This window comes from Lissotriton vulgaris, chromosome 2_1, assembly GCF_964263255.1.
Source record: "Lissotriton vulgaris chromosome 2_1, aLisVul1.2, whole genome shotgun sequence".
In the NCBI taxonomy this organism is placed as follows: domain Eukaryota; kingdom Metazoa; phylum Chordata; class Amphibia; order Caudata; family Salamandridae; genus Lissotriton; species Lissotriton vulgaris.
In genome coordinates, this window is record NC_141687.1 from 1,103,324,354 (window position 1) to 1,103,350,423 (window position 26,070).

Here is a 26,070-nt window from a genome sequence, read left to right on the forward strand (position 1 = left end):
TTACTTCAGATATAGGTATGATATCACTATCACCTCAGATATAGGAGTAAGATCACTATCACTGCAGATATAGGTGTGAGCTCACTAACACTGCAGATACAGGTATGGGATCACTATCATTGAAGATATAGGTGTGAGATCTCTATCACTGTAGATATTGGTGTGATATCACCATTACACCAGATATAGGTGTGAGATCACTATCACTGCAGATATAGGTGTGCGATCACTATTACTGCAGATATAGCTGTGAGATCACCGTCACTGCAGATATAGGTGTCAGATCACTATCACTGTAGCTATTGGTGTCAGATCAATATCACTGCAGATATAGGTGTGAGAACACCATTACTTCAGAAATAGGTGTGAGATCAAAATTACTGCAGATATAGGTGTGAGAGCACATCACTGCAGATATAGGTGTGCGATCACTATCACTGTAGATAGAGGTGTGCGATCACTATTACTGCAGATATAGGTGTGAGTTCACCGTCACTGCAGATATAGGTGTCAGATCACTATCACTGTAGCTATTGGTGTCAGATCACTATCACTGCAGATATAGGTGTGAGAACACCATTACTTCAGATATAGATGTGAGATCAATATTACTACAGATATAGGTGTGAGATCACGTCACTGCAGATATAGGTGTGAGATCACTATCACTGTAGATATAGGTGTGAGATCAATATCACTGCAGGTATAGGTGTGAGATCACCATTACTGCAGATATAGCTGTGAGATCACCAGCAGTGCAGATATAGGTGTGAGATCACCATCACTGCAGATTAGGTGTGAGATCACTATCACTGCAGATATATAGGTGTGAGATCACAATTACTTCTAAGATATAGGTGTGAGATTACTATCACTGCAGATATAGGTGTGAGATCACTATCACTGCTGATATAGATATGAGATCACCATCACTGCAGATATAAGTGTGAGATCACTATCACTACAGATATATAGTACCTACTTGTTCGATATACAAGAGTTTAAGCTATTGGCATTGTAAATGACAATGCCTTTTATTTATGTTTTAAAAACAAAAACAGAAATCAAAGGTATTGTCATGTACAATGTCAATAGCTCAAACTGGTGTAAATGCGAGACCCATTGCATTGCAAATGCTTGTTGTTAATTTGCTGTCATGCATCTTAATGGTTGTTTGCCGGGATCTGAAAAACACTAGTAAAGGCGTTTTAGAGATGCACCGCATGTCCGCCATACTTTATCCAGGTAAAGCAATATATTTTCCAAAAGGTAAATGACTCTTCGAGGGTCGCATGGATGTGGAAGGAGCAGGCCCATGTCAAGCTGAAACCTAACATGTCACTGTCTCATCTCCAGCCACACGAGAAGCTCAAGGGGGAAACTGGCACGTGATTTCTTGCCCCCAATCCTGCCAGAATGTCTGAAGCACGTGTTTACTGTAAATGTCCTTGATATTCCGCAACAAGTGTTCTTCTGCCTGTTGAAAGAGTGAACAAATACACATGTGCTTTCCCTGTTCACACCATTGCTAGTAAGTGAGTCCTCTTGCTGTGAGTCTAGTCAAATTATAAGAAATGTAGAAAGTTCTTTTTTGTGGTCCTTCCCTCGCCCGTGGGTGCAGTGAATCAGCAATTTAACAGTGGACTGCATCTACTTCACAGGTTGCATCATTAAATATGTCAAATCAGCTGTAACCACTGCACCATCCACAATTACATTGTGGCCTACTCATCTTCATGACTTTACATATCAATTTGTTATTTACCACCACAATCAACACCATATTATTGTCAATGCCTTTTCATTGCCAGCTCCCGTAGCCTTAAAACCCTAAACTCAATTGCAACCCTCTGCCCTAACCCCTAATTAAAACCCTAACTCTAACCCTAACCATCTAACACCAGCCTTAGTCCTGATTCCCAACCTTCTACCCCAACATAAATATTAATTTATTCTAACCCAGTCCCAAAGACCCTATTCCAAACCCTCATCACAACCACAAACCATAGCCCCTAACCTCAGCCTCGAACTAAACAAATGTGTATAGGATAATGTCAGGGGGGCACATTCCAGCTATTCAACTAGAGAAACAATTCAACAGTAGACACATTAACCAGGCTTGAACTGTGGTTCCCAAAATCTATTTTATTGGTCATGTGCAGCTTTGAAGAGGATGTTTCATTATTTTATTTTGCAAATATTCTCAGGAATGGAGTTTGGAGTTTCTGCACAGCCTTATTATTAAATCTGCTAATGAGCATGGATGTGTAGTCTGTTAAATAACAGTGGGTTCTTCCAAATATTGGTGCCGGTCGATGGGCCCATCAGTTCTCAGCCTGTTCATACCTGTTCAGGAAGGAGATGATCTTATCCCTTACGCCCCTTTCAAGCATGTCCAACTCATCCTGGATTTGCCTAGTGTATGGATCCAGATTCCTCCTCATCTCTTCAGCTCTCTGGATGATCATTGTTTTTAGATCCTCTCCATATGGGGAAGCTGACAGGCTGAACTCCTCGATCCTCTGGTTCACTTTCTTGTTAAAGTCTTCCAAGTACGGTGATAAATTCTGCCCAATGTCGTCCAAGTGAAGTTTCTCTTTGATTTGGTTGGTGGAGAAGAGTATTTGCTGTCTCATGTCTTCCACATTGACAGAGAACTTGGTTCTCATATCCTCTATGTTTTTCTGCATCTGGAAGGCCATGATCTCAATCTTTTGGTTGAGGTGTTCTTGGACATTCTGTGCGTACGGTGTAAAATGCTTCTGCAGCTCCTCAATGTTCTGCTCAATCTTCGCCAGGACCTCATCACTGTAAGGGCTCAGGTTCTTCTTCATCTGCTGTGCTTTTTCACAGATCTTTCCCTGAAGTTCCTCAGCATACGGGCTAAGGGCCAAATGCATATTGCCCACATTTTCTTGTAGTTTGGCTTGAAGCTGTTCGGCATATGGTGAGAGTTCAGTCTGGAGGCTGTTCATCTTTTCCTGGAGTTTGGCCTCAAGATCAACAGTGTATGGCTTGATCACTGCTTGGAGGTGGTCAACATTTTCCTGAAGTCTGGCCTCAAGCTCCTCAGCATACGGAATGAATGCTGCCTGGAAGTTATTCATATTTTCCTTGAGTCTAGCTTGAAGTTCCTCAGTGTATGGGGTGAGCTGGAGACGAAGCTCCTCCGCATTTTTCTGGACACGAGTGGCAAGTTCCTCGGCATATGGGGTGAGCGCCTGACGAATCTCCCCTGCATTTTCCTGTACCCGACTAGCAAACTCCTCAGCATATGGAGTCAGCTTCAGCTGTAGCTCATCGATGTTCCTGTTAAGCTGCTTGTGGATATCATCTGCATATGGTGACACCTTCAAGCGTAACTCCTCCAGCTCCAGGCGTATCTGCTCCTTTAGTTTTGCTGAGTCTTGGGAGAGCCGTGCATGGAGCTGGGTGGTGAAAGGAACTAGCTGGCTTTGTAGGTGTGCAGCATAAAGAGGAACATCATGGAGGTTTTCCTGAAGGAGGGTGCTAAGGAAAAACAATTAAAAAATTGATCAATATTACTAATTCAGATGAAATATCCTATATTTTTAGTATATGGCAGCTAACCTTTTTTCCCCTTTCCTCTCTCCTCTTCCTCCAACATCTGCATCCTAAAATTTCTTCTATTGAACAATATAATCCAAAATGGTCTTGGAAGTTTCTCAACTAGCTCAATTCTCTAAGGTTGAACTATACAAGCATTTTACTTAGATCCCTTACTCAGTAAGTATAACAACCGGGTGGGTTACTCAATAGAGTCATGGAATAGAGGGGCGCTGGCGAGGGCATAGCACTGGGACAATGGGGTCCCAGAACCCAGTGAACTTATGCAGGCTGTCCAAGGAAATGGACCAACTGTTAGTCTAGAACTGTGTGTCAAAACCAAAGCCTCAAAGCTGGTGTGAGCAGCACTAGAGGTTAGAGAATTGTGATATGACTGAAAGCTCCCTGTCACTGCTGAGATATGCAGATAATAGAAGCAAAAAGGGTATATGAAAGCCATAGTCTTTAAAATAAAACTAGAATGCTATCAAAGCTGGAGCAGGCATTTAAATATAGAAGACATGTTAGTGGAATATTGTAGAGGCACGTTAAGAAACCTCAGAGCTTGTGGCCATAAAAGGAGAGGTGAGGTTAAAGATTTTTATTGCAGGGGCATGGCTTGGCACCAGCCAAGATGGCTGCGCACTTAGGGGGAGATTTTCTAAGATTTTACGCCGTGTTTGCATCGCACAAGTGACGCAAAAAGGCGCAATTTTTTTTTTCCTAATTAACTTTCCAGCGCTAAACTTGTTTAGTGCTGGAAATAATGTTAAAGTAATGCGAAGTAGTGCATAGCCCTGCTTCACATTACTTTGCGCCATGGGGGCGTACCAAGGGTGGTACATGGGCATTCCCATGAAACCACCTAAGGTTTCTCATGCTAAACCTAATTTACTAAAAACAGTAGATTGCGTTTAGCGTGAGAAAACAGCACCCTTTTCAGCTAGGAGCACGGATAGAGAAATGCTTTAATTTGTCCTTCCTTTTCCGACTTTGCATGCGTGCTGCACTGTGCAGCACGCATACAAAAAGGGAAAAGCTTTGCATCATGCTTAGCATAGTATTTTGTACAGGAAGGGTACCTTTCCTGTACAAAACCTATGCTACACTCATGCACACACCCTAGCGCTAAAGTGCCAACTTGTGTGCATGGTGCACAGCAGCTGAAAGCAGCGCAGGCACAAGGGAAAGGGGAGGAAAGAGCCATATCTTTCACTCCCTTTCAAGCCATGCAGTGCATCCTCGCGGGGGGGCTTCACTGCGTAGCGTGGAGATGTTGTAAATCTCCCCATGAGTGAGCTCTGTGCGGCCCAACCTCTAATCCTTAACATCTGACACATTCTCTGTCCCTGCCCTCAGTAAATCTACACCAGAGCGTGATGCGGCAAGTGGCGGTCTGGAGCAAGTAACTATTTTCTCCCCCGCTGATTGTGGAGACCGCTGTATAGCTTTCCGAGTGGACAGAGAGGACCACATCGCTGTAACTTGCTGATCCCCAAACCTGGAGGATTACCTTGCTCCCCGGGAAGATCCCCAATAACCAGAGGTGACCACATAGGTGGTGGCCCACCTCGTGGGGGGGGGGGGCGTATCACAGATTGGGCCTTACCGGGCAAAGTGAACAGATTGCAGAGACACCCTGTGCCCCCGGGACCGGTGTGACTGAGGGAGGTGCATGGATACAAAAATATCACCGGGCTCCCATTTCTAGTAATGGAAAGCTCAGCCTTGTGGGTGCAGGGGAGAGCTGGTGGATAAAATCGCATACCAGAGTGGTGCCAAGGGCTGTGCTGCAAAGAAAACAAGTGATGACCTGCTCCTGAACACTGCTGGCTGGCAGCTGGCCGATGGATCATTACAGTGTGGGATTAGAGCGATGTGCTTAACAAGCTCAATTGATATGTGCCTGGTTCTCTTCTCTCCCCAGCCCTCCCTATTTGTGCCCTTTCTCCTTTGGGGGCCTGCCCCCCTACAAATCTTCTGGACTGGCGAGTTGGGAGCACTGGGAGGGAGCCATGCGGCACTAGGTAGTGCCCTGCAAGAACCTGAAGAGGGATTCCAGATGCAACATGAATGCGCTGACGGAGGAATAACCTACAGGCCTAGATGTCACCGTAAACACAGCACTGTGTGACTGGGTGCTAAGCTGTGCCTAGGCATTGAGAGGAGCATCAGGAAGCCGTACATGATTTGGCTGGAGGGGCCATGGCTTCTAGTAATTGTGAGGTGCAGTGGCTCAGCCCTTTGGATGCGATGGCCCACTTGTATGTCATACCGATGACCCAACTCAGACCTGCCACTTGACAGGAGATCAAACTGGGAACCCGGAGGGGCCCACATAAGGCTAAACAGTAAGGTGCTGTAGCGAACCCTAAACAAGCAACCAGAACTGGGGGTCCTGAAGAGGACACTCTGGAATTGCAGATACTAGTTGTGCCACGTGAGGATTTAGCGAAACAGCGATTTACCAGTGTGGTGTCGCTTGGGCACCAGAGGTGCAGTTGAAAACAGGGTCTGGCATGCTCTGTGAGGAGGACCTGGCAACACTGTCCTTCGGGCTATGGTTAGGGCTAGGGGAGTGGTGCACTCACAGACCAACAAAATGGATAGATATGCCATACCAAAGCCAGCCTCTGAGGCACCCGGAGAACAGGCAGAACAAACAGAAATGAGGGAGCCCTTCCAGTGCCATCATGGTTGCCATATGTGACCTCAAGGGTACCATTGAACCTAAGTTAGATACGGCGACTGTCGATGTAAAACTCCACAGAGTAGACTTTAAAAAGATTTCCCAAAAGGGGAATACATCCAAATCCCATATTAATCCCATATTAACTTGAAATAATCCACGTCCAAAAAGCAGGATGAGCAAGTGCAATACCTCACGAAAAAACACGCAATAATTGCAGCAAAACTGGAAGACCAAGAAGGCAGAGCTTGCAGGAATAAAATCAAGGTAGTATGGGCTCCCAAGGGGAAGGAGGGGCTCAGTGCTTAACTCTTTCTAGAAGACCTTTTAGTCAATACTGTGCACACTAAACGCTTCTTGAACTTCTTTTCTATTGAGCATGCACTCATGGCGCATGTCCGACAGTTGAAACCTGGAGCCTCTCCATTAACAATTACAGCCAGGATCTTTAACTGCTGTGAGAGGGACACTATCCTACAGGCAGCCTTTTCTCATGGTAACAAGACCTATGAAAATGCTACGGCGCGCTTCTTTGCGGATTTCACCCTGCAAGTTCAGTGCCAGCGCAGAAGCTTTGAAAAAGGTAATAAAGTACTCTGTGGCAAAGAACTTAAGTACATGATGCTCTACCCAGTAATGCTTGAAGATGTAACAAAAGGCAAATTGTGGCACTTCAAGCCTCGAGAGGGTTGGTACACTGCTGGTCATCGGTCTCAACGAGAGGGGGGGAAGGGCACCCAATCGATTAGCTGGAAGAGGAGGGACCTGTTTGCAATGAGGGACAGATCGAGGATGGGGCTTTGAGAAAGGGCTGAGAACTGGACTCCATGGCTTGACAGTTATGTCATGTCACTCAATGGATCTGGTCGACCCGTCAGACACCCAGGATAAATAAGGATTGTGACTGCATGATTTTGCATCAGGTATTTTGGGTTTGGATTTGCCTGCCCAGGTATGAGATGAAGGGAACTCCGGGAGGGGGGAGAGTAGATTTATGATGCTGTTATATTTGAAGCAGAGAACCTAAGAAAGGCAAAAGGCGTACAGTAACATGATCATACCAGTGCAGCCCTCGAGGTGGTGATGGCCATCCCTAAATAATTGCATGATATCATTAGGGACAACAGGCGCTCTACATGTTGGGTTTGTGGTGGGCAGTTCTGAGCCTACTGTGCAGGGTAGCAGGCTGGGGGAGTTACAACATTGGGTATATCAGATTCATTTCAGTTTTTGTTCTATCTTCTGTTTTCTTCAGCTCAGTGAGCATAGGCACACAAGGACAGTGATCGGGGACATGCTGGGAAAGGGTAGGATTTTTACTCTGCCATTACACGCGGGGACAGCCCTCTACACTATATCACGCTAGATGGTACACCTCAATCAGCAGTGAAGGTCCTAACGTGGTGGCTAAATGGCTTAGGCAGCACAATAATTAATATTAGTGCTAAAATACCTCCGTAGACTTGTCCCAGACATAGTTCTTCTACAGGAGACTCACTTGAAGGCAACCATTATGAGGCCATGGATCATTTTAGTTACACCCAACTGGTACAAGTGTGTTTCATCACCAACTCGAGGGGCGCAGGCATATTGCTAACATAATCGGTGCCTTATATCCCTTGGCGCACTTGGACTGACCAGCTGGGTCACTTTGTGGCACAGACGGGTACTTGGGAGAGGCACACACTCAACATCTGCTCAGTCTATATACCATGCAGAGGTATCACCCAGAGACTTTTCCCGCCCTAGGGCTATCCTGATGGAAGTGCCCCTGGGATCCTCATAGTAGAAGGGGACTCCAATGCGACAATGGGCCCAGCACTAGATAGAGACTCTAAGGGCCTATTTACAATATTCTGACGCATAGCAGCAAAGCTAGCATTTCTGCTGCACTGCCATGCATCAAAATAAAGGGCAGTAATACACTGCATCTACAAGAAACTGGGGATTCCTGTCCTTGGCCCCGTGCCTGCGTAGAAAGATCAGCCATGCAGCAGCACTGACATCTTTGCGTCATTTTGCAAGGGTGCGTGCTCTGAGGTGATGATTGTTTTTGTGCAGGTGCAACGATAGCAGAGTTGTTTGCTACATATTATGAACATATATAAGTACGTCTGTGACTGTTAGGGTAGGGGAAGATTGCGTTGGCCTTCTAAAACACCTCCCCCTTCCGGCTCTCTCAGGCAAAGATTGAGCAGCTTTGGAGAAAGACCTAAGTGCAAACAAAGTTAAACAGGCAATCTGAGACCTGCAGTCAGGAAAGGAGGCAGGGCCTAACAGCCTACCAGTGGAACTATATGAGTGTGAATAATGTAGCAGGACACATGCTAAATATGTTCAAGGAGGCCCAGGAGGTGGGTCGCCTGCCGGAAGATCAAAGAACCGCTAACATAGTGGTTATCCCAAAAAAGAAAAGCCAACTGCAGCCTGTAGCTTCTACAGACCAACCTGGTTGTTAAATTGATAGGCAAAGTTCCTGGCCAAGATCCTGGCCAACAGACTGCAGCCAGTTATAACTACAGTGATACATCCAGATCAGTCTGGCTTTATGCCACACAGGGGTATCCAATTACACCTGAGGTCTCTCTTAGGAGTACCTCATATGACTGAGGCTACACAAGCTGAACCGGCCGTATTGCTCTTATTGGATGCTCAGATGGCATTTAATAGCACTGAATGGAGCCATCACTTTGCTGCTCAGATAACGCTAGACTTTGGACCTCGATATTGTAAATGGATCCAGCTTCTATATCAAGACCCACTGGAACAGGTGTGAGTCAACAATGAACTGTTATGACCCTTTGTTTTTCATAGGGGCACAAGGCAGGCCTGCTCACTGCCTCAATGATATTTGCCCTTGAACCTCTAGTGGCATGGGTTCACCAGGACTTTCTTATACAAGATATCAGCAGAGGCCGGGACTGGGAAGAGAGGATCTCTCTATATGCTGCTGATATACTGTTAGATGCCCCACAGCCCTGCTCCACAGTGGATAGCACCTTGCACATCTTCCAACTTTTAAGGGATACCCTGGCTATGAAATTAACTGGGAAAAGTCCCTAATTTTTCCCATAAAGGGCGGTATCCCCAGACTGACTTTGAGATGTATAGCCTAAATAGTGCAAGATGGCTTCTGATACTTGGGCATCTACATTACCAGAGACTCAGAAGAATTTCTGAAAAGGAACCGCTTCCCGCGGCTGGACCGCCTCTGAAATGATGTTGCCCACTGGAGAATGCTTCCGATCTCCCTGATAGGCAGGTAGGTGTTCTTTAAGATGATGACCCTCCCAAAATTGCTGTATGTTTTACAGAATACCCCATATAAAATCTCCCCTGACTTCTTTAAGAACATTGATGGCTCACTACGGCTACTCCTGTGGGACGGGGGCCGTTCAAGAACCACACTCTGCAAGCTCCAGAGAGGGGTATATGAAGGGGGTCTGGCGGTCCAAGATATTACTGGGTGGCACAATTGATAGTAAATACTAATAAATGACTGGGTGTTCTCGGACAGTACTGAGCCTGCGTACAGGGCAGGCTCAGTACTCGGGCTTCTCCTCTCTGCGTTATCGAAAAGGACATGAGGGCGCCCTTCCATACCCTACACAGCTGATGATAAGGACATGGTGAGAAGCCACTAGATTCCTGGGATGGGACAACAAACTGACAGACAGAGACCTTCTGCGGTTCGGGATCTGAAGGGGTTCTCCAAACAGAAACTAATAGCCATTCTAACTACTGGGGGATGTGTGGAAAGGGCCAGCATTACTCAGATTTGAGGGTCTACTTCAGCAGTATGAGATTGCTGAATCATAAAGTTTTAAATATTTACAATTGGGTCACGCTCTTAGGCACCACATACTGGAGATGGAGCAATTACCAAAGTCGGCACCTTTAGAGGATCGGCTCCTCTTGAACCCCACGACAGAGAGAGCGGGATCCTTGACCTATAAGAACCTGATGAATAATTCCCCTGACCCTCTGCAGAAGGTGCGGGAAGCATGAGAGGGAGACCTTGGACTTATAGAAGAGGAGGATTGGTTGGAGGATATACAAAGTCTCATAGAGATGGCCATATGGGCTCTGTGCCACCTCATTGAATTGTGAATACACCATAGATCATACTATTACAGGACGCTTCTGCATCGCCTTGGGAATAGCGACACCACCCTATGTGCTAGGGGTTGGGGTGAGACAGGTTTCTTTTTGACATACTCTGGGAATGTCCGGAAATAGATCGCTACTGGAGGGGGGGTGGTTCAAATTATGGCCAATGCCACTGGATTCAACATGCCACTGACTGCCAGGTGGCACCTCCTATGTATAAGTGGTGGAGAGGAGCGGCCTAAATAAAAGAAATATGGCTTACGTTGTCCTCCAGGATTGCCAAGAGAACTTTAGCCCAAGCCAGGGGGGTGAGTGGGATGACACGCATTGCGGAATGGGAAGCTGGCGGGGAATGGTGCCAAAGGGCTAAACATGTGGTGTACCAGAGTCAGGGCAGCCCAAAAAATGGGAGAAAGTCTGGGACAGTTAGTGTATATACAGGGAATAGAGGGAGCCCTCAAAAAGGGGTGGACCATACCTTGAGTGCGGAACTGATTCCATCATATAGCATTGCTAACAACGGTATGCACAATTCTTATCCTTATGTATCCTAGTGGTTATGCCACTCGTACTGTACTTTATTCTTTTATGTCTACTCTGTACATGCTAACCCATTTATGCTTACTGTAGCACTGAGCAACTGTTGAATAAAAAATAAGTAAAAAAGACAAGCATTTACAATGCAACGGTCTCGCCTTTGCAAAAGTTAGCGCTTTTGGCATTGTAAATGACAAATGTTTTATTTATGTGTTGGTTTTGGAAACAGATAAATAAATGGCATTGTCATGAGCAGTAGAGAGTGAGTAGTAGAGAGTGAGTAGTAGAGAGAGTAGTAGAGAGAGTAGTAGTGAGTAGTAGAGAGAGTAGTAGTGAGTAGTAGAGAGTGAGTAGAGAGTAGTAAGTGAGTAGTAGAGTGTGTAGTAGAGAGTAGTGAGTGTGTAGCAGAGAGTAGTGAGTGTGTAGTAGAGAGTAGTGAGTGTGTAGTAGAGAGTAGTGAGTGTGTAGTAGAGAGTGTGTAGTAGAGAGTAGTGAGTGTGTAGTAGAGAGTGTGTAGTAGAGAGTGTGTAGTAGAGAGTGAGCAGTAGAGACTAGTGAGAGTGTAGTAGAGTGGTGAGTGTGTAGTAGAGTGGTGAGTGTGTAGTAGAGTGTGTAGTAGAGTGTGTAGGAGAATGTGTAGTAGGGAGTGTAGTAGAGTGTGTACTAGAGAGTAGTGAGTGTGTAGTAGAGAGTGTGTAATACAGAATGTGAAGTAGAGAGATTGAAGTAGAGAGATTGAAGTAGAGAGATTGAAGTAGAGAGACTGAAGTAGAGAGATTGAAGTAGAGAGATTGAGGTAGAGAGATTGAATTAGAGAGATTGAAGTAGAGAGTGTGGAGTAGAGAGTGGAGAGTCTGTAGTAGAGTGTAGTAGAAAGTAGTGAGTGTGTAGTAGAGTAGTAGAGAATGTGTAGTAGAGTAGTAGAGAGTAGTACAGGGTGTGTAGTAGAGTGTGTAGTAGAGCGTGTGTGTAGCAGAGTGTGTAGTAGAGTGTAGTAGAGCGTGTAGTGTAGAGCGTGTAGTGTAGAGTGTGTAGTAGAGAGTGTGTAGTAGAGAGTGTGTAGTAGAGAGTGTGTAGTAGAGAGTGTGTAGTAGAGAGTGTGTAATGTAGAGTGTGTAATGTAGAGTGTGTAATGTAGAGTGTGTAGTAGAGTGTGTAGTAGAGTGTGTAGTAGAGTGTGTAGTAGAGTGTGTAGTAGAGTGTGTAGTGGAGTGTGTAGTGGAGTGTGTAGTAGAGTGTGTAGTAGAGAGTGTAGTAGAGAGTGTAGTAAGTAGTGACTGTAGTAGATAGTGTGTAGTAGAGAGTGTCTAGTATAGAGTGTGTCGAAGAGAGTAGTGGCTGTAGTAGTGAGTGTGTAGAGAGTGTGTAGTAGAGTGTGTAGTAGAGAGTAGTGACTGTAGTAGAGTGTGTAGTACAGTGTGTAGTAGAGAGTAGTGACTGTAGTAGATAGTGTGTAGTAGAGAGTGTCTAGTATAGAGTGTGTTGAAGAGAGTAGTGGCTGTAGTAGTGAGTGTGTAGTGAGTGTGTAGTAGAGAGTAGTGACTGTAGTAGAGAGTGTGTAGTAGTGTGTAGTAGAGAGTAGTGACTGTAGTAGAGTGTGTAGCACAGTGTGTAGTAGAGAGTAGCGACTGTAGTAGAGAGTGTGTAGTAGAGAGTGTGTAGTAGAGAGTGTGTAGTAGAGTGTGTAGTAGAGAGTAGAGTGCGTAGCAGAGAGTAGTGACTGTAGTAGAGAGTGTGTAGTAGAGTGTGTAGTAGAGTGTGTAGTAGAGTGTATTAGAGAGTAGAGTGCGTAGCAGAGAGTAGTGACTGTAGTAGAGAGTGTGTAGCAGAATGTGTAGTAGAGAGTAGTGACTGTAGTAGGGAGTGTGTAGTAGAGAGTAGTGACTGTAGTAGAGAGTGTGTAGTAGAGAGTGTGTAGTAGAGAGTGTGCAGTGATTTGAGTTTTACATCAAATTAAAAACGGGAACGGAACAAACTCATCCTATACATTATTGTGGTAGGTGCCCACGCATATAGGGTTAAATGATGCGTTAGATGCCACAGGTCCCACCAACACGCTTCCTTTATGATAGGAGAATGCCCAACATCGCGGAGATTTGCTCTCTGCTCTTCCCGGATATTTGTATTTTCAAATGTATAATGTTATCCTGCTAAACGAAGACGATGCTCAAACTATAAAAGAAGAGGGTTTCACAGATATGTTAGTCCTTCCGGGCAAACGAAATGACCCAAAGAAAGATCAAGTGACAGTTTAGAGCTCCAAGTGAGTCTTAATAAAATCAGTGTCTGGAACGCATAGCATCAAAAAACGAGCGGGGCATCAAACTGCAGTGTCATTCAATCAAAGCTTCAAGGCTTCTGAGCGCTAGCCGAGAATTATTTTTTGTGAAGCACTAATCACTGTGGAAGGTGCCCCTGCTATCCCAGATATGAGAAGTCAGTCTGATATGAAAATAAGCAGTATTTGGAATGAATGTATTTGGCAGGGGGAAGGTGGGGCAGCGCAAGACCGTACTGACGAGTGAACAGGAGCCATTTTGTACCGAGTGATTCTGCCTGTGTGCATGTAGACAAACCAGGCAGCAGCATGAGCATGTGATTCGGTAAAATAACAAGCATTTACAATGCAATGGTTTTGCCTTTGTTAAAGTTAGAGCTATTGGCATTGCTCTTGACACTCTGAAGCTCCACTCTGCAGCTCCACTCTGCACTCTAAAGCTCCACTCTGAAGCTCCACTCTGAAGCTGCACTCTGAAGCTCCACTCTGAAGCTCCACTCTGAAGCTCCACTCTGAAGCTCCACTCTGAAGCTCCACTCTGAAGCTCCACTCTGAAGCTCCACTCTGAAGCTCCACTCTGCACTCTGAAGCTCTACTCTGAAGCTCTACTCTGCACTCTGAAGCTCCACTCTGAAGCTCCACTCTGAAGCTCCACTCTGAAGCTCCACTCTGAAGCTCCACTCTGAAGCTCCACTCTGAAGCTCCACTCTGAAGCTGCACTCTGAAGCTGCACTCTGAAGCTCCACTCTGAAGCTCCACTCTGAAGCTCCACTCTGAAGCTCCACTCTGAAGCTCCACTCTGAAGCTCCACTCTGCACTCTGAAGCTCCACTCTGCACTCTGAAGCTCCACTCTGAAGCTCCACTCTGCACTCTGAAGCTCCACTCTGAAGCTCCACTCTGAAGCTCCACTCTGAAGCTCCACTCTGAAGCTCCACTCTGAAGCTCCACTCTGAAGCTCCACTCTGCACTCTGAAGCTCCACTCTGAAGCTCCACTCTGAAGCTCCACTCTGCCCTCTGAAGCTGCACTCTGAAGCTGCACTCTGAAGCTGCACTCTGAAGCTGCACTCTGAAGCTGCACTCTGAAGCTGCACTCTGAAGCTGCACTCTGAAGCTGCACTCTGAAGCTGCACTCTGAAGCTCCACTCTGAAGCTCCACTCTGAAGCTCCACTCTGAAGCTCCACTCTGAAGCTCCACTCTGAAGCTCCACTCTGAAGCTCCACTCTGAATCTCCACTCTGCACTCTGAATCTCCACTCTGCACTCTGAAGCTCCACTCTGCACTCTGAAGCTCCACTCTGCACTCTGAAGCTCCACTCTGAAGCTCCACTCTGAAGCTCCACTCTGAAGCTCCACTCTGAAGCTCCACTCTGAAGCTCCACTCTGCACTCTGAAGCTCCACTCTGAAGCTCCACTCTGCACTCTGAAGCTCCACTCTGAAGCTCCACTCTGCACTCTGAAGCTCCACTCTGAAGCTCCACTCTGAAGCTCCACTCTGCACTCTGAAGCTCCACTCTGAAGCGCCACTCTGCACTCTGAAGCTCCACTCTGAAGCTCCACTCTGAAGCTCCACTCTGAAGCTCCACTCTGAAGCTCCACTCTGAAGCTCCACTCTGAAGCTCCACTCTGAAGCTCCACTCTGAAGCTGCACTCTGAAGCTCTACTCTGAAGCTCTACTCTGCACTCTGAAGCTCCACTCTGAAGCTCCACTCTGAAGCTCCACTCTGAAGCTCCACTCTGAAGCTCCACTCTGAAGCTCCACTCTGAAGCTCCACTCTGCACTCTGAAGCTCCACTCTGAAGCTCCACTCTGAAGCTCCACTCTGAAGCTCCACTCTGAAGCTCCACTCTGAAGCTCCACTCTGCACTCTGAAGCTCCACTCTGAAGCTCCACTCTGAAGCTCCACTCTGAAGCTCCACTCTGAAGCTCCACTCTGAAGCTCCACTCTGCACTCTGAAGCTCCACTCTGAAGCTCTACTCTGAAGCTCCACTCTGCACTCTGAAGCTCCACTCTGAAGCTCTACTCTGAAGCTCCACTCTGCACTCTGAAGCTCCACTCTGAAGCTCCACTCTGCACTCTGAAGCTCCACTCGGAAGCTCCACTCTGAAGCTCCACTCTGAAGCTCCACTCTGAAGCTCCACTCTGAAGCTCCACTCTGCACTCTGAAGCTCCACTCTGAAGCTCCACTCGGAAGCTCCACTCTGCACTCTGAAGCTCCACTCGGAAGCTCCACTCTGAATCTCCACTCTGCACTCTGAATCTCCACTCTCCACTCTGAATCTCCACTCTCCACTCTGAATCTCCACTCTCCACTCTGAATCTCCACTCTCCACTCTGAAGCTCCACTCTGAAGCTCCACTCTGAAGCTCCACTCTCCACTCTGAATCTCCACTCTCCACTCTGAAGCTCCACTCTGAAGCTCCACTCTGCACTCTGAAGCTCCACTCTGAAGCTCCACTCTGCACTCTGAAGCTCCACTCTGAAGCTCCACTCTGCACTCTGCAGCTCCACTCTGAAGCTCCACTCTGCACTCTGAAGCTCCACTCTGAAGCTCCACTCTGAAGCTCCACTCTGAAGCTCCACTCTGAAGCTCCACTCTGAAGCTCCACTCTGCACTCTGAAGCTCCACTCTGAAGCTCCACTCTGCACTCTGAAGCTCCACTCTGAAGCTCCACTCTGCACTCTGAAGCTCCACTCTGAAGCTCCACTCTGAAGCTCCACTCTGAAGCTCCACTCTGCACTCTGAAGCTCCACTCTGAAGCTCCACTCTGCACTCTGAAGCTCCACTCTGAAGCTCCACTCTGAAGCTCCACTCTGAAGCTCCACTCTGAAGCTCCACTCTGAAGCTCCACTCTGCACTCTGAACGGTCAGACTCCAAAAATCGGCCCTAATCACAATAGTATTATTTCACCTGCGTGAATATAAGTCTTTGAAATTCTGGCCAGTGGTAATACACACAAGTAATATAAAATTGTTGTTCTAAAGAGCATTAAATGGAAATAAAACAAGTACCAGACCCATTGACGCCTGCACCTTAAAAGTGAAACTGACTAAAGCAAGCCCCGGGCCACGTTGAAAAAAAAAGCCACACACATTAGATGCAGTCAAGGCGCGCTCACGAGGTCAGAAGGCACTCCACATGAACAACTACCAGACACATTGTTTCATTTCACTTTGAAAGTGTCAAAGTGAAACTGACTAAAGGAAGCGCACGGCCCATTAGATGCAGTCAAGGCGCGCTCACGAGGTCAAATCTCCAAAGGAGAAGCTCGTGACAGCCTGACTACAGCAGAAAAAGCTCGTAACAGTCTGATGTCCACAATATTCCCAGAAAAGTGGCAACATAAGTTGTCTCGCATAGACAGCAAAAGCTTCGCTTTTGCTTTCGTCTAGGCGAGACCTAAAAAGCCACACACATTAGATGCAGTCAAGGCGCGCTCACGAGGTCAGAAGGCACTCCACATGAACAACTACCAGACACATTGACGCCTGCACTTTCAAAGTGAAATGAAACAAAGTGAAACTGACTAAAGGAAGCGCACGGCCCATTAGATGCAGTCAAGGCGCGCTCACGAGGTCAAATCTCCAAAGGAGAAGCTCGTGACAGCCTGACTACAGCAGAAAAAGCTCGTAACAGTCTGATGTCCACAATATTCCCAGAAAAGTGGCAACATAAGTTGTCTCGCATAGACAGCAAAAGCTTCGCTTTTGCTTTCGTCTAGGCGAGACCTAAAAAAGGTTTAAAGGGCAGACAAAGGACAAATTAGAACCTAATTAAGGCTCTTGAGGATGTGAGTCGGGGTATGAGACTTTGAAGACACTACCTAACCTAAAGCAGGAAACCAGTGCTCGTGAAAGCTTCAGCTAAAATCGACTTTCTAATCCCTAAAAAGAAAGATGAGGTGGATAACATTCAAGCATGGAGTTTTAATACGAAAGATTAGCCTATGCGTGTCTATCAACTGAGCTTTGCAAAGGCATTTCTGAACACATGGGCTTAAAAAGGGGCATCTAACGATGACGTTAAAGACAGACTGCAAGTTACATTAAAAATATGAATTGGGTTTGAATGGGGCATAGCCACAATGAAAAGGTGTATTTGTTTTCAACAGGGGTCTTCGTGGACAGTTTCCAAAGGAGAGGAATTGCTAGAAAGATGTCTAACAATGGAGCATGATGAAGGAAGATAGGGAAGGACTGAAGGACATTCAACAATAAGACCTAATGAATCTTGCTTGGTGGAAAACCTGCAGTTAATAGGAATTCCAGCATCCCTGCTCTTTGAACGATTTCCAATAACTGTGCTTGACTGGGGCACATCTAGAAAGGAACCAGATGCTATGTCTGCACAGGACAGTCCTTTTGTGTTTGCATTCCTAACAATTTGACTAGGTTGAAAGAGTTCTGGAGCAGGACGCGGTTGAGGGACATACAACAAAGGGGCTTGTTGGTGTCATATCTGACAACTGGCCTTGGTCGTAAGAAGTTGAGTTTGGGGACCTGGCTAATGGATCGGTAAAAATAAAGCCACTGTGGAGATTCCAATGGTTAGGGTTTATTTAAAGATATTTAACCATGGGGCTTTAAGAATCGTGAACCATGGGTCTTAATGTAAGGATTTGTCACAATGCGCCTTGTCGTAAAAATCTGTATTAAAAAATCTATAGTGTAAGGATCTACAACAATAGGGAGTACAGTACGGATTAACTCTACAATTGAGCTTGGAGTAATGATTATTAGCAATAGAACTTGCATGAGGGATAGTGACTGGTCATTGATAAAGGTGGATTTTTTTGTTTGTACTGTCAGACAATGCTTACTTGAACTGTTTGCTGATTTGCGATTCCTGGATCTGTTGCGCTGCCCGCTTCTCGCTGCTGCGTAGTTCTTTTAAGTTATCCCAGAATCCATCTTCCACCTCATCAGTGCCCACATCTGTGCAGGACCCTGTGGGAACAATAAGCAAGAACAAGGCACTTGAGAAAGAATCCATACATTATCTGCTTTATGAGGACCACCAGTCTGCTGTTCTTTTTGGAGTACACTTCACAAAGGGACAGATCTACAATAAGGTTGCTACAAAGGCTGACCTATGGATCCATAATGAACGGCACAAGACAGCATAAGGTTACATTCAATGGGCTAAAACAAGCCTTACTGCATGGGCATGGGTGCACCCACAAGGCAAAATATTAGAAAGAGGGTGAGATGGACCAGCAGTTAAGGGGTGTGGAAAATGAAACCAGAAAACAAGTGCCCCCGGTAAGACTTCCCCTCTTGGAGTGTTCCTTTCTCTCGCTGGACTGGCCCATTAGTGTATGCAGATTGAGCGGGGCAGGGGGCCTGAGCACAAGTGGTCTCACTTGTTTTCAGGTGTGTTTCACCAATGTGAACTATTCCCTGTATTTATTTTTATCTAAGTGAAGTTAAGAAAACTTGTCTCTGCAGGAGACCCCCCCCCCCTGTTTTCATAAAACTTCGTTGAAGCAGTGTTTTGCGGAAAGGCAATATGCAAATGTGGGCCACTTTTTTAGCGTGTCCAGGCCTATTTGTGATCTCAATCCAACCCTGGTTAAGTGCTCAGCAAATAAAGATGACGTCAGAAGCCAAAGATTCTGCTCTTACCTGTAATGGCCAGCAAGGCCAACACGACGCCAATGGATCTCAGAAACATCTTCAGCTTCGAAAGGAGCTTCGGGGTGGAACCTGGGAGGGAAAATATTGAGCTTAGTATAAAAGTGGAGAGGAGGGGCTTAGAGTCCAAAAGGCTGCAGCCACTGGTGGGAGAGGGCTCCCTTTATGTCGAGAGCCCAACAACGTAACCACAGATCCCTCCATCAAACACCTCAGTCTGCTGAAACACCAACCCACGCATGACTAGGAATTCGCTGTCTGAGGCCCGCAGTACAGCGCAGTGTCTCTGTGGGCTTTAGTGGCCGGACCCATCCTGGCCTGTCAGGAGTCGGCTCCTATCACTGCAGTATCTCAGGCGCCCCAGCCATGCTGCTCACTCCATCCAAGTGTTCCCCATCTTCAGTGTGCTCACAGGTCAGCCCTTAACCACCGACCTTTACCACTGGCCACGGCTCCCATAAGGAAAAGAGACATTTTCAAACTCATCTGCTTGAGATATAAAGCTTTGTCAGGCAATGGACCAAAATATCTGCAGGACAAACTGATTCCATATCTTCCTATAAGAAATCTTAGATCAAGGAGTCACGTTCTCTCTCCTCTGCGTATTCCTACGTCTAGGTTTGGTGGACCAGCTTTTTCTTATCTGGCCCCTACCACAAGAACAAGCTTCCCTTGTTCGTCAGGGAATGCACGGAGTTTTCAGGTTTAAAAAAACATCTTAAGACCTGGTTGTTCTAATGGCTGCTTCTCTGTTTGTTGCTTCATCGCCGAGATGGCCCTTCAGGCGCGATTCGCTGCGCTTTATCAAGTAATATATCCATTAACGTAACATAACTGAAGGGTGCGGCTCAGTGAACCTCCCTCCCTCTGTGTCAGACCCCCCCCACCTGATATCACGAGGAACGGAAGATGCCCGAAGCAGAGCCTCTCCCATAACTGCAATATCTGATCTCACACACTCGCCCCTCCCTCAGGAAGCATCACTCATCTCTGCGGTGTCTGAGGAGCTCTCGTGTCTCAGCCAGCACCCCGACTCACTGACGTGTCCCTGGAGCTCAGGGCAGGCCCCCGCACCCCCACTCATCAACCCCAAGCCCCAGTCTACAGTGCTCGAATTTTACAGCCCAGATGTCGACTTTCACAACCTGCTCAGCTAGAAACCTCGCTCCAGCACTGAATTGTGTCTGTAGCTTCGCTGCCCCATCCTCCACCGGCCCCCAAGTCAGAAGCCCCTATCAGGGCAGTGCCACTTCCGGATATGTGCCCCAACCCCCTTAAAGCAGCGGACCTCGCCTCTCCTGTACCTGGAGTGCAGATGTGCACCTTCAAGGACAAGAATAACCCCGCACCATAACATCTGGGTCTCTGGCATCCACAGGACCATCGCAAGCCCCTCTTCCACAACTCACCTCTGGACTCTACAGCTGCTGGCTGGCCTCTGCCGGTACCAGCCCCTTCTGCCTCGCTGATATTTATACGAGAGCAAACGCCCTCTTCTCTGGATATAGCGCCCAGAGGAAGACCAGAAGGCGCCTCCTGGACTTTAGACCGGGCAGACGCGTCACCTGTGGACGGTGCCTTATCTGCTGGTGATGCTGGAGCCCTCGCTGGTGCCCTCAGCAGGTGACGCGCAGGGCATTGATCACCATGACTGGACTGCAAACCAACAGCGGATGGTAACATGTGGAGCACACGTCCCACATTTCAGCAATCGAGCGCAAAGTGCGAGCTCGACCCTCTTCCAGGGCATCAGGGCTATCTTTCACCCGTAAATTTAGACTGTTTATTACTTTGTACTCTGTGACGTCAGAGGGCAGAGAGGGCAGGCTGCAATGAGCAGACAATGTATCTTGGAGGATGGGTCAAATGAAGTCAGAGGTGAGACTGAGGGATGGGGCGAGGCATACATTAGTTGATTAATGGAACCTGAGGGGCGAGGAGTAAGGGGTACACCAGTAAGGTATAAATGCCTTTTGGGAATCGAATGACCACGTGGCGAGTTTGGGTAAAGAGGGGAAGGTCATTCCCAGGTGAGAACATCCACCAGGCCCTTTCCTTGGTAACTTTGGATCTCCAGTTATGAAAAAGTACAATAAAAGAAAGGCTTTGGTGACCCAAGCCAAAATACCTGTTAATCTACTAGTTTGACTCGTTTGTAGGGAGTTGGGTGAGTGGGAAAAGGCATTTACAACTAAGATAATTCTGAAGGGCTAGACGAGAGTGTCAATGTAAAGTGTAATGGTCACCCCCAGCCTTTTCATGCTAGATGCTCTGGTAATTGCAAACCAAGCCCCGGCACCAGCGCCTTTTCCCTTAAACTGTAACTGTGAATTGGTACACCCAATTGGCAAAGTACTTTAACACCCCTGTAAGGCCCTAGTATAAGGCACCAGTGATACCCAGGGCAAAGATGTAAAAGGGGTGCCTGGGCTGCAGCACTTATTGTGTCACCCTGAGGGACCGAAGTGAAACCAAAGGTTGCAGACCTGCCATGTGAGACCTGCACAAGCAGCTTGCCTGCTCGAGTTCGATCCTGCTCACACCATGCGTGACTGGATCACCTCACTGCATGTAATAAATGTCAGTCACCCCTAGAGTAGGCCTCCATTTAGCCCAAGAGGCAGAATGCATTATTTGGTATGTGTGGAAATATATGTGCAAGTATATATTTCCCTTTGGTAGCATTTTAAATGTAATTACCCGCAAGTGACCAACCCTCCATAGGATAACATGGGCTGGACACAGATGTCCAACTCCATTATGGAACAGTCAATACCTTTTGTGTTTGGTGTCAAGCACACTGCTTTTTTACCCCAGACACAATAGTGATGTCAAGGTTTAATCAGTATGTACCTAGGTGGCACTTAAGACAGTGCCCACCAAGTTAACCCAGTGTTCTTGTGCCTTGGCTGGCTTTTCCAAGGGTCTCCGCCAAGACACAGATCTGACCTCGTGCTGGGGAATGTGTGCTGCTCCCAGAGGTCAGAGACAAAGACCTGTGTGTGTAGGAGGGGACACCTCCATCCACACATGAGGTCTAGTCAATGGGCTATCATGGCAGTGAGCCTCCAAGGCCTCACCAGCGCTTCTGGACAAAGGAACTTGTCCTCTATCGAGTTCAAAGCCTCTCCCTACCCCATGCACTGTTTTTGGTGGGCTGGTGGGTAAATTAGCTATTCAGGAGGTGTACACACCCACAAGGCTGACCACAGCTCTAGGGCGATGCAGCTGATGTGCATAGTCGAGGATGGCTTTGGCCATATGGAATTTAGCCTAAAAAGTAGGTTCTTACTGATTTAGTGAAATACACATACAAGATGTGTCACTAAAGGGTAGGATTAGCCACAAGAGTAGATGCCCATTGGCTAAATAGTTCTCACACCCACTAACATCTCCTAAATCCAGGATTTAAGTGTAGTATCCTAGTTTACTGTCCATGCTTATATATGCCATTGTCCATCACATGCTTGCTATTGGAATGTTACAGTATAATGATGCATTACGGAATGTTGGGTGTCTGTCAAGAAAAGCCTCAGTTGTGATGGGGCTGAGCAGCATGCTGGCTGCTCCTGGTGGGAGTCATCTACATATCTACAATAAATCATCTTGAACTCAACAATCTGTCTGGACTTCATTACTAAATTTTTAAGGCGACAATCTGATCTTACCCTCGTTCTACGTGCTCAACAAAAGAAGTCAATGTCAAGGAAGTCAAGAAGTTGAGAACAAACATAAAACTTCAATTGGAACAAGGACTCTGCCACCCGAGCCCCACCAGTGACCACTACACCAGTCGCCCTCAACCTCTGCGTGCTGGATCCCACTTCACACAAGCCCCACAGGTACAGTGTGGCTTGACAGTTTCTTCACAAGCGCCTTTTCAGAGCAAAGCAATTTAATTTAGGCCTGGGCAAAGCGATACGCTCGTGTAGTTTGCGAAGTTTGCGCAACTTCTCACTACACGAACTGCACGTAGCACAGTGCGATCACGCGAAGTGTAGCATAGCGTAGCATAGCGTAGTGCAGCGGTCATTTTTTGCTGGCTTGCGGTCCTTAACGTCAAGTAGGCGACCGCGAGCAAGCAAAATGACATCCTGGCAAGGCTTTTTCCTCGTTCGCGATCAGCACCATCAAGTTGTCGATCGCGAGCGTGGAAAATAAACATCCCTGCGAGATTCTCAACACGGGGAGGTCTAGTTTCTCATTGCGAGTGGTCGCGTAAGCTCGCGTCTGCTCGCGATGAGAAACTACCAGTCCGCATTGAGAAAGCTGCCACTCGAGTAAAAATCTCCTCAAGCGGCAGAAAACTACAGCTCGCACTGTGCAAGATGCCGTTTTCAATGATTGCACAGTGCAGAATGCTTGTCCGCACTGTGCAATCATTGAAAACAGCATCTTGCACAGTGCGAACATGCTGCTACGCAGTTTGATTAGTGCTACGCATAGCTCGCGCAGTGCAAAGTGCACTTTGCGTAGCTTCGCAAAGCGCTACTTCGCAAACTACGCCCAGCCGTAATTTAATTAAGCGTGCTATTATCTGTGTCATGTGACTACATCAACAAGAACTGCACCTTCAAGTACAACATGTCAGACTTTGTAATTACATGGATATTTTTCCTGCACCAACTTTGTCTACTTGCTTTTGTTTATCCTATAAGGGAGGAGTCTATACAATGTTTTATGTTCTCCTTAGCATCTATGAGATGTTTCCTATCTCTGCTGGAGCGTTGATACCTACATCTATGGCCTGCACAGATCTAACTCTTGGAATTCACATGTGTACAGTTAACTTTGGTAATTTCAACGTTTGTACTGCAATTGATGTCGGTCTGGTGAAGGCTGTTTGGTTGATGATCCCCTCTCCGTCATTTACCACACATGTGCTTTAATGGGTTTATGGAGGTATGTCTATTTTATCTTTTATTTAGTACCTTGCTACACCGGGACATTTGACAGTTCAACCTCTATTATGACATTTTGTTTTGAAGTTGCCGCGAGACTAACAGTGCACGCGTGTTCTTACCTTTGTTATCACTTGTGCGTTAGTCTCCGTGACACCCCTTTGTCCATCATTGTATGCTGCTGTAGGATGTCTTGGTGCATGGTCACACCTTTTGCCACATGGCACAACGTCATATGTGTGCCGCCATCTTGAGGGAAGTGAGTAATGACGAGAAAATATCCTTCAGTTCCCTGGATCCAGGAATCAATTCAATTCAATTCAATATTTAGCTTTATTCGACCATAATATTCACAGTCATAAAAGCATATGACACAATCAGTAAAATTAAAATTAAAAAGGATTGTGACAATACATATATTAAGAGAAATAAAATACAAAGCTCACATTTAAAAAGTTACATCAAATAGTATCCAACAGCATTTCAGATCCCACTATTTCACCTAGAAAGGGGTGTCCAAGGCCTCAAATAGCATGCTTTTCCAATGCCACAGGACCTTTTTCAAGAACTTGGAGACCCTCCACGCCACCTGCTCATTCTCTAGTAATTGTAAGCGAACAAGAGCTGGGCGGCATTGCCTAAGGCCTTGCTGTCTTAGAAGAGGTAGTAACCATACTTCCTTAATTCAAAAAAGAGCTTACAAAAAAGGAATAAGTGAATAGTGGACTGCTCTGAGTGGGAGTCGCACACACATGGGGTAGAGGTCTTGACCAGTCATTCATCTTGGGTGTAGTCACTATTCTGTGTATGGTGCCTAGTCTAAATCTAGTCAAAAGCATTGTATCATATCCACTAGGGACAAAGCTTAAATAAGGTTCCATAGCCAGAGAAGTGAGCCTTAACTGATGTTGCATAACTGTCGGTTTAAATAATTCCAACATAGCAAGGCCCTCTTTCTTCAAAGTTTTTCTCGAGATTCCAGCCATAGACCTAGGGTTTGTATAATAATGTGGGTGGCCAAGATCTATCATAAACCTGTGAACGAACCTAAGCCAGGGGATCTTGTGCGCCCCATCCAACCCAATACAATCGCGCAGGATATATAGATTTAAATGGGTTTGTTCACTAACCCATATCCTGCGCCAAAGGAGGATACGCTCCAGTATAATGAGGTCCGTTAAGTACGGTAGGCCCAGCTCCTTGTGACACACAAATGAGGACGTGCCAGGAGGAACTGAAAAAATAAACCTGAGGAAGGCGTTTTCCACTGTTTGTAGAGGGAAAGAATTAAAAAAAAAACAGACCCCGGCCCCATAAATCGCTGCGGATATACACTGCGCCTCATATATTTTCAGGAATTCGCCCGGTGGCTTCCTGCCCAACTTCTTCACAAAGATGGCAAGGGCACTAGTAGATCTACTAAAGCCAAGTTTTTTCGACTCCATTTAGAGGGTCCAAGTATCATTCTGATTGAAAAGGACACCAAGGTACGAGAAAGGTCTTGTTGGTGCTTACTTCCTACCATCCAGACAAATGTCCCTGCCCTTATCCCTGCATGTCCCTATACCACAACTCATTATAAAAGTCTTTGAGAAATTGATACATAAACCTAAATCACGCATAAAAGCGTTAAAACTGTCCAAGTCTCTTTGCAAGTCATTTTGCGTATGCGCCATTAACACCGCGTCATCAGCATATAGCTGGCGCGGGATCGGTCGCCCGCCTGCTTGAGGAAAATCTTGTCCACTCTTTAGGAGTGCCTTGGCCAGCCCATTAGTGTATAGGTTAAAAAGGAAGGGGGCAAGGACACACCCCTGCCTAACCCCTCTCCTTACAGGGAATGTTTTTGTGCACTGACCCTCCAACCCATATCTGACGCTGGCTGACGCTCCCTCATAGAGTCGCTGAAGAAAGGCGATAATATTGGGGTCCACCCCTAAGTCTACAAGGATCTCCCAAAGACTGACATGGATTACGGAATCGAACGTTGCTGTTAGATCCACAAAAACGAACAGTGCACTCGCGTTCTTACCTTTGTTATCACTTGTTAGATTGGGCGGTCTCTGGTGGGCAGAGGTGAATACTTCTGTCCCAGCCGGGACCTGCCACCTATAGTTAGGGTAGGGGGCTATCCCCTTAGTGGTATTGTTGGAGGGGGGAGGTCCCTGGGGGACAGGGGTAAGTACTCCTGGCCACCCGGGGACCCCTCTCTTCCTGGAACGTTACTGAGCGCTAGAGTCAGGCCTCCCTGAGGGGAGGATTACGCATCTATGGTCATGCACGCAGAGGCGCCAGCACACTCTAAATAGACACCACACCAGTATTATATAGACAAATGAGTTCTTTATATCGG

The 26,070-nt window shown here is 46.6% G+C and overlaps 1 protein-coding gene across 1 annotated transcript; it reads right to left on the bottom strand.

Annotated features, from left to right (window-relative positions):
• Positions 1-2,125: 2,125 nt before the first annotated feature.
• LOC147731668 (uncharacterized) lies at positions 2,126-20,331 on the bottom strand. Its single transcript, XM_086956808.1, has 4 exons — positions 20,226-20,331; positions 18,808-18,888; positions 18,003-18,129; positions 2,126-3,510 (listed from the first exon to the last, which is right to left on the bottom strand). Exons 2-4 carry the CDS (start codon positions 18,854-18,856, stop codon positions 2,325-2,327), a joined length of 1,362 nt encoding a protein of 453 aa, XP_086812934.1. The 5' UTR covers positions 18,857-18,888; positions 20,226-20,331; the 3' UTR covers positions 2,126-2,324.
• Between the last annotated feature and the right edge of the window lie 5,739 nt (positions 20,332-26,070).

Coding starts and splice junctions, on each gene's coding strand:
- LOC147731668 (XM_086956808.1), bottom strand. CDS start 18,856: ATGTTTCTGAGATCCATTGGCGTCGTGTTGGCCTTGCTGGCCATTACA. Junction 18,130..18,807: donor GGCCTTGCTGGCCATTACAG/GTAAGAGCAGAA, acceptor TTGTTCCCACAG/GGTCCTGCACAGATGTGGGC. Junction 3,511..18,002: donor CAAATCAGCAAACAGTTCAA/GTAAGCATTGTC, acceptor GTTTTTCCTTAG/CACCCTCCTTCAGGAAAACC.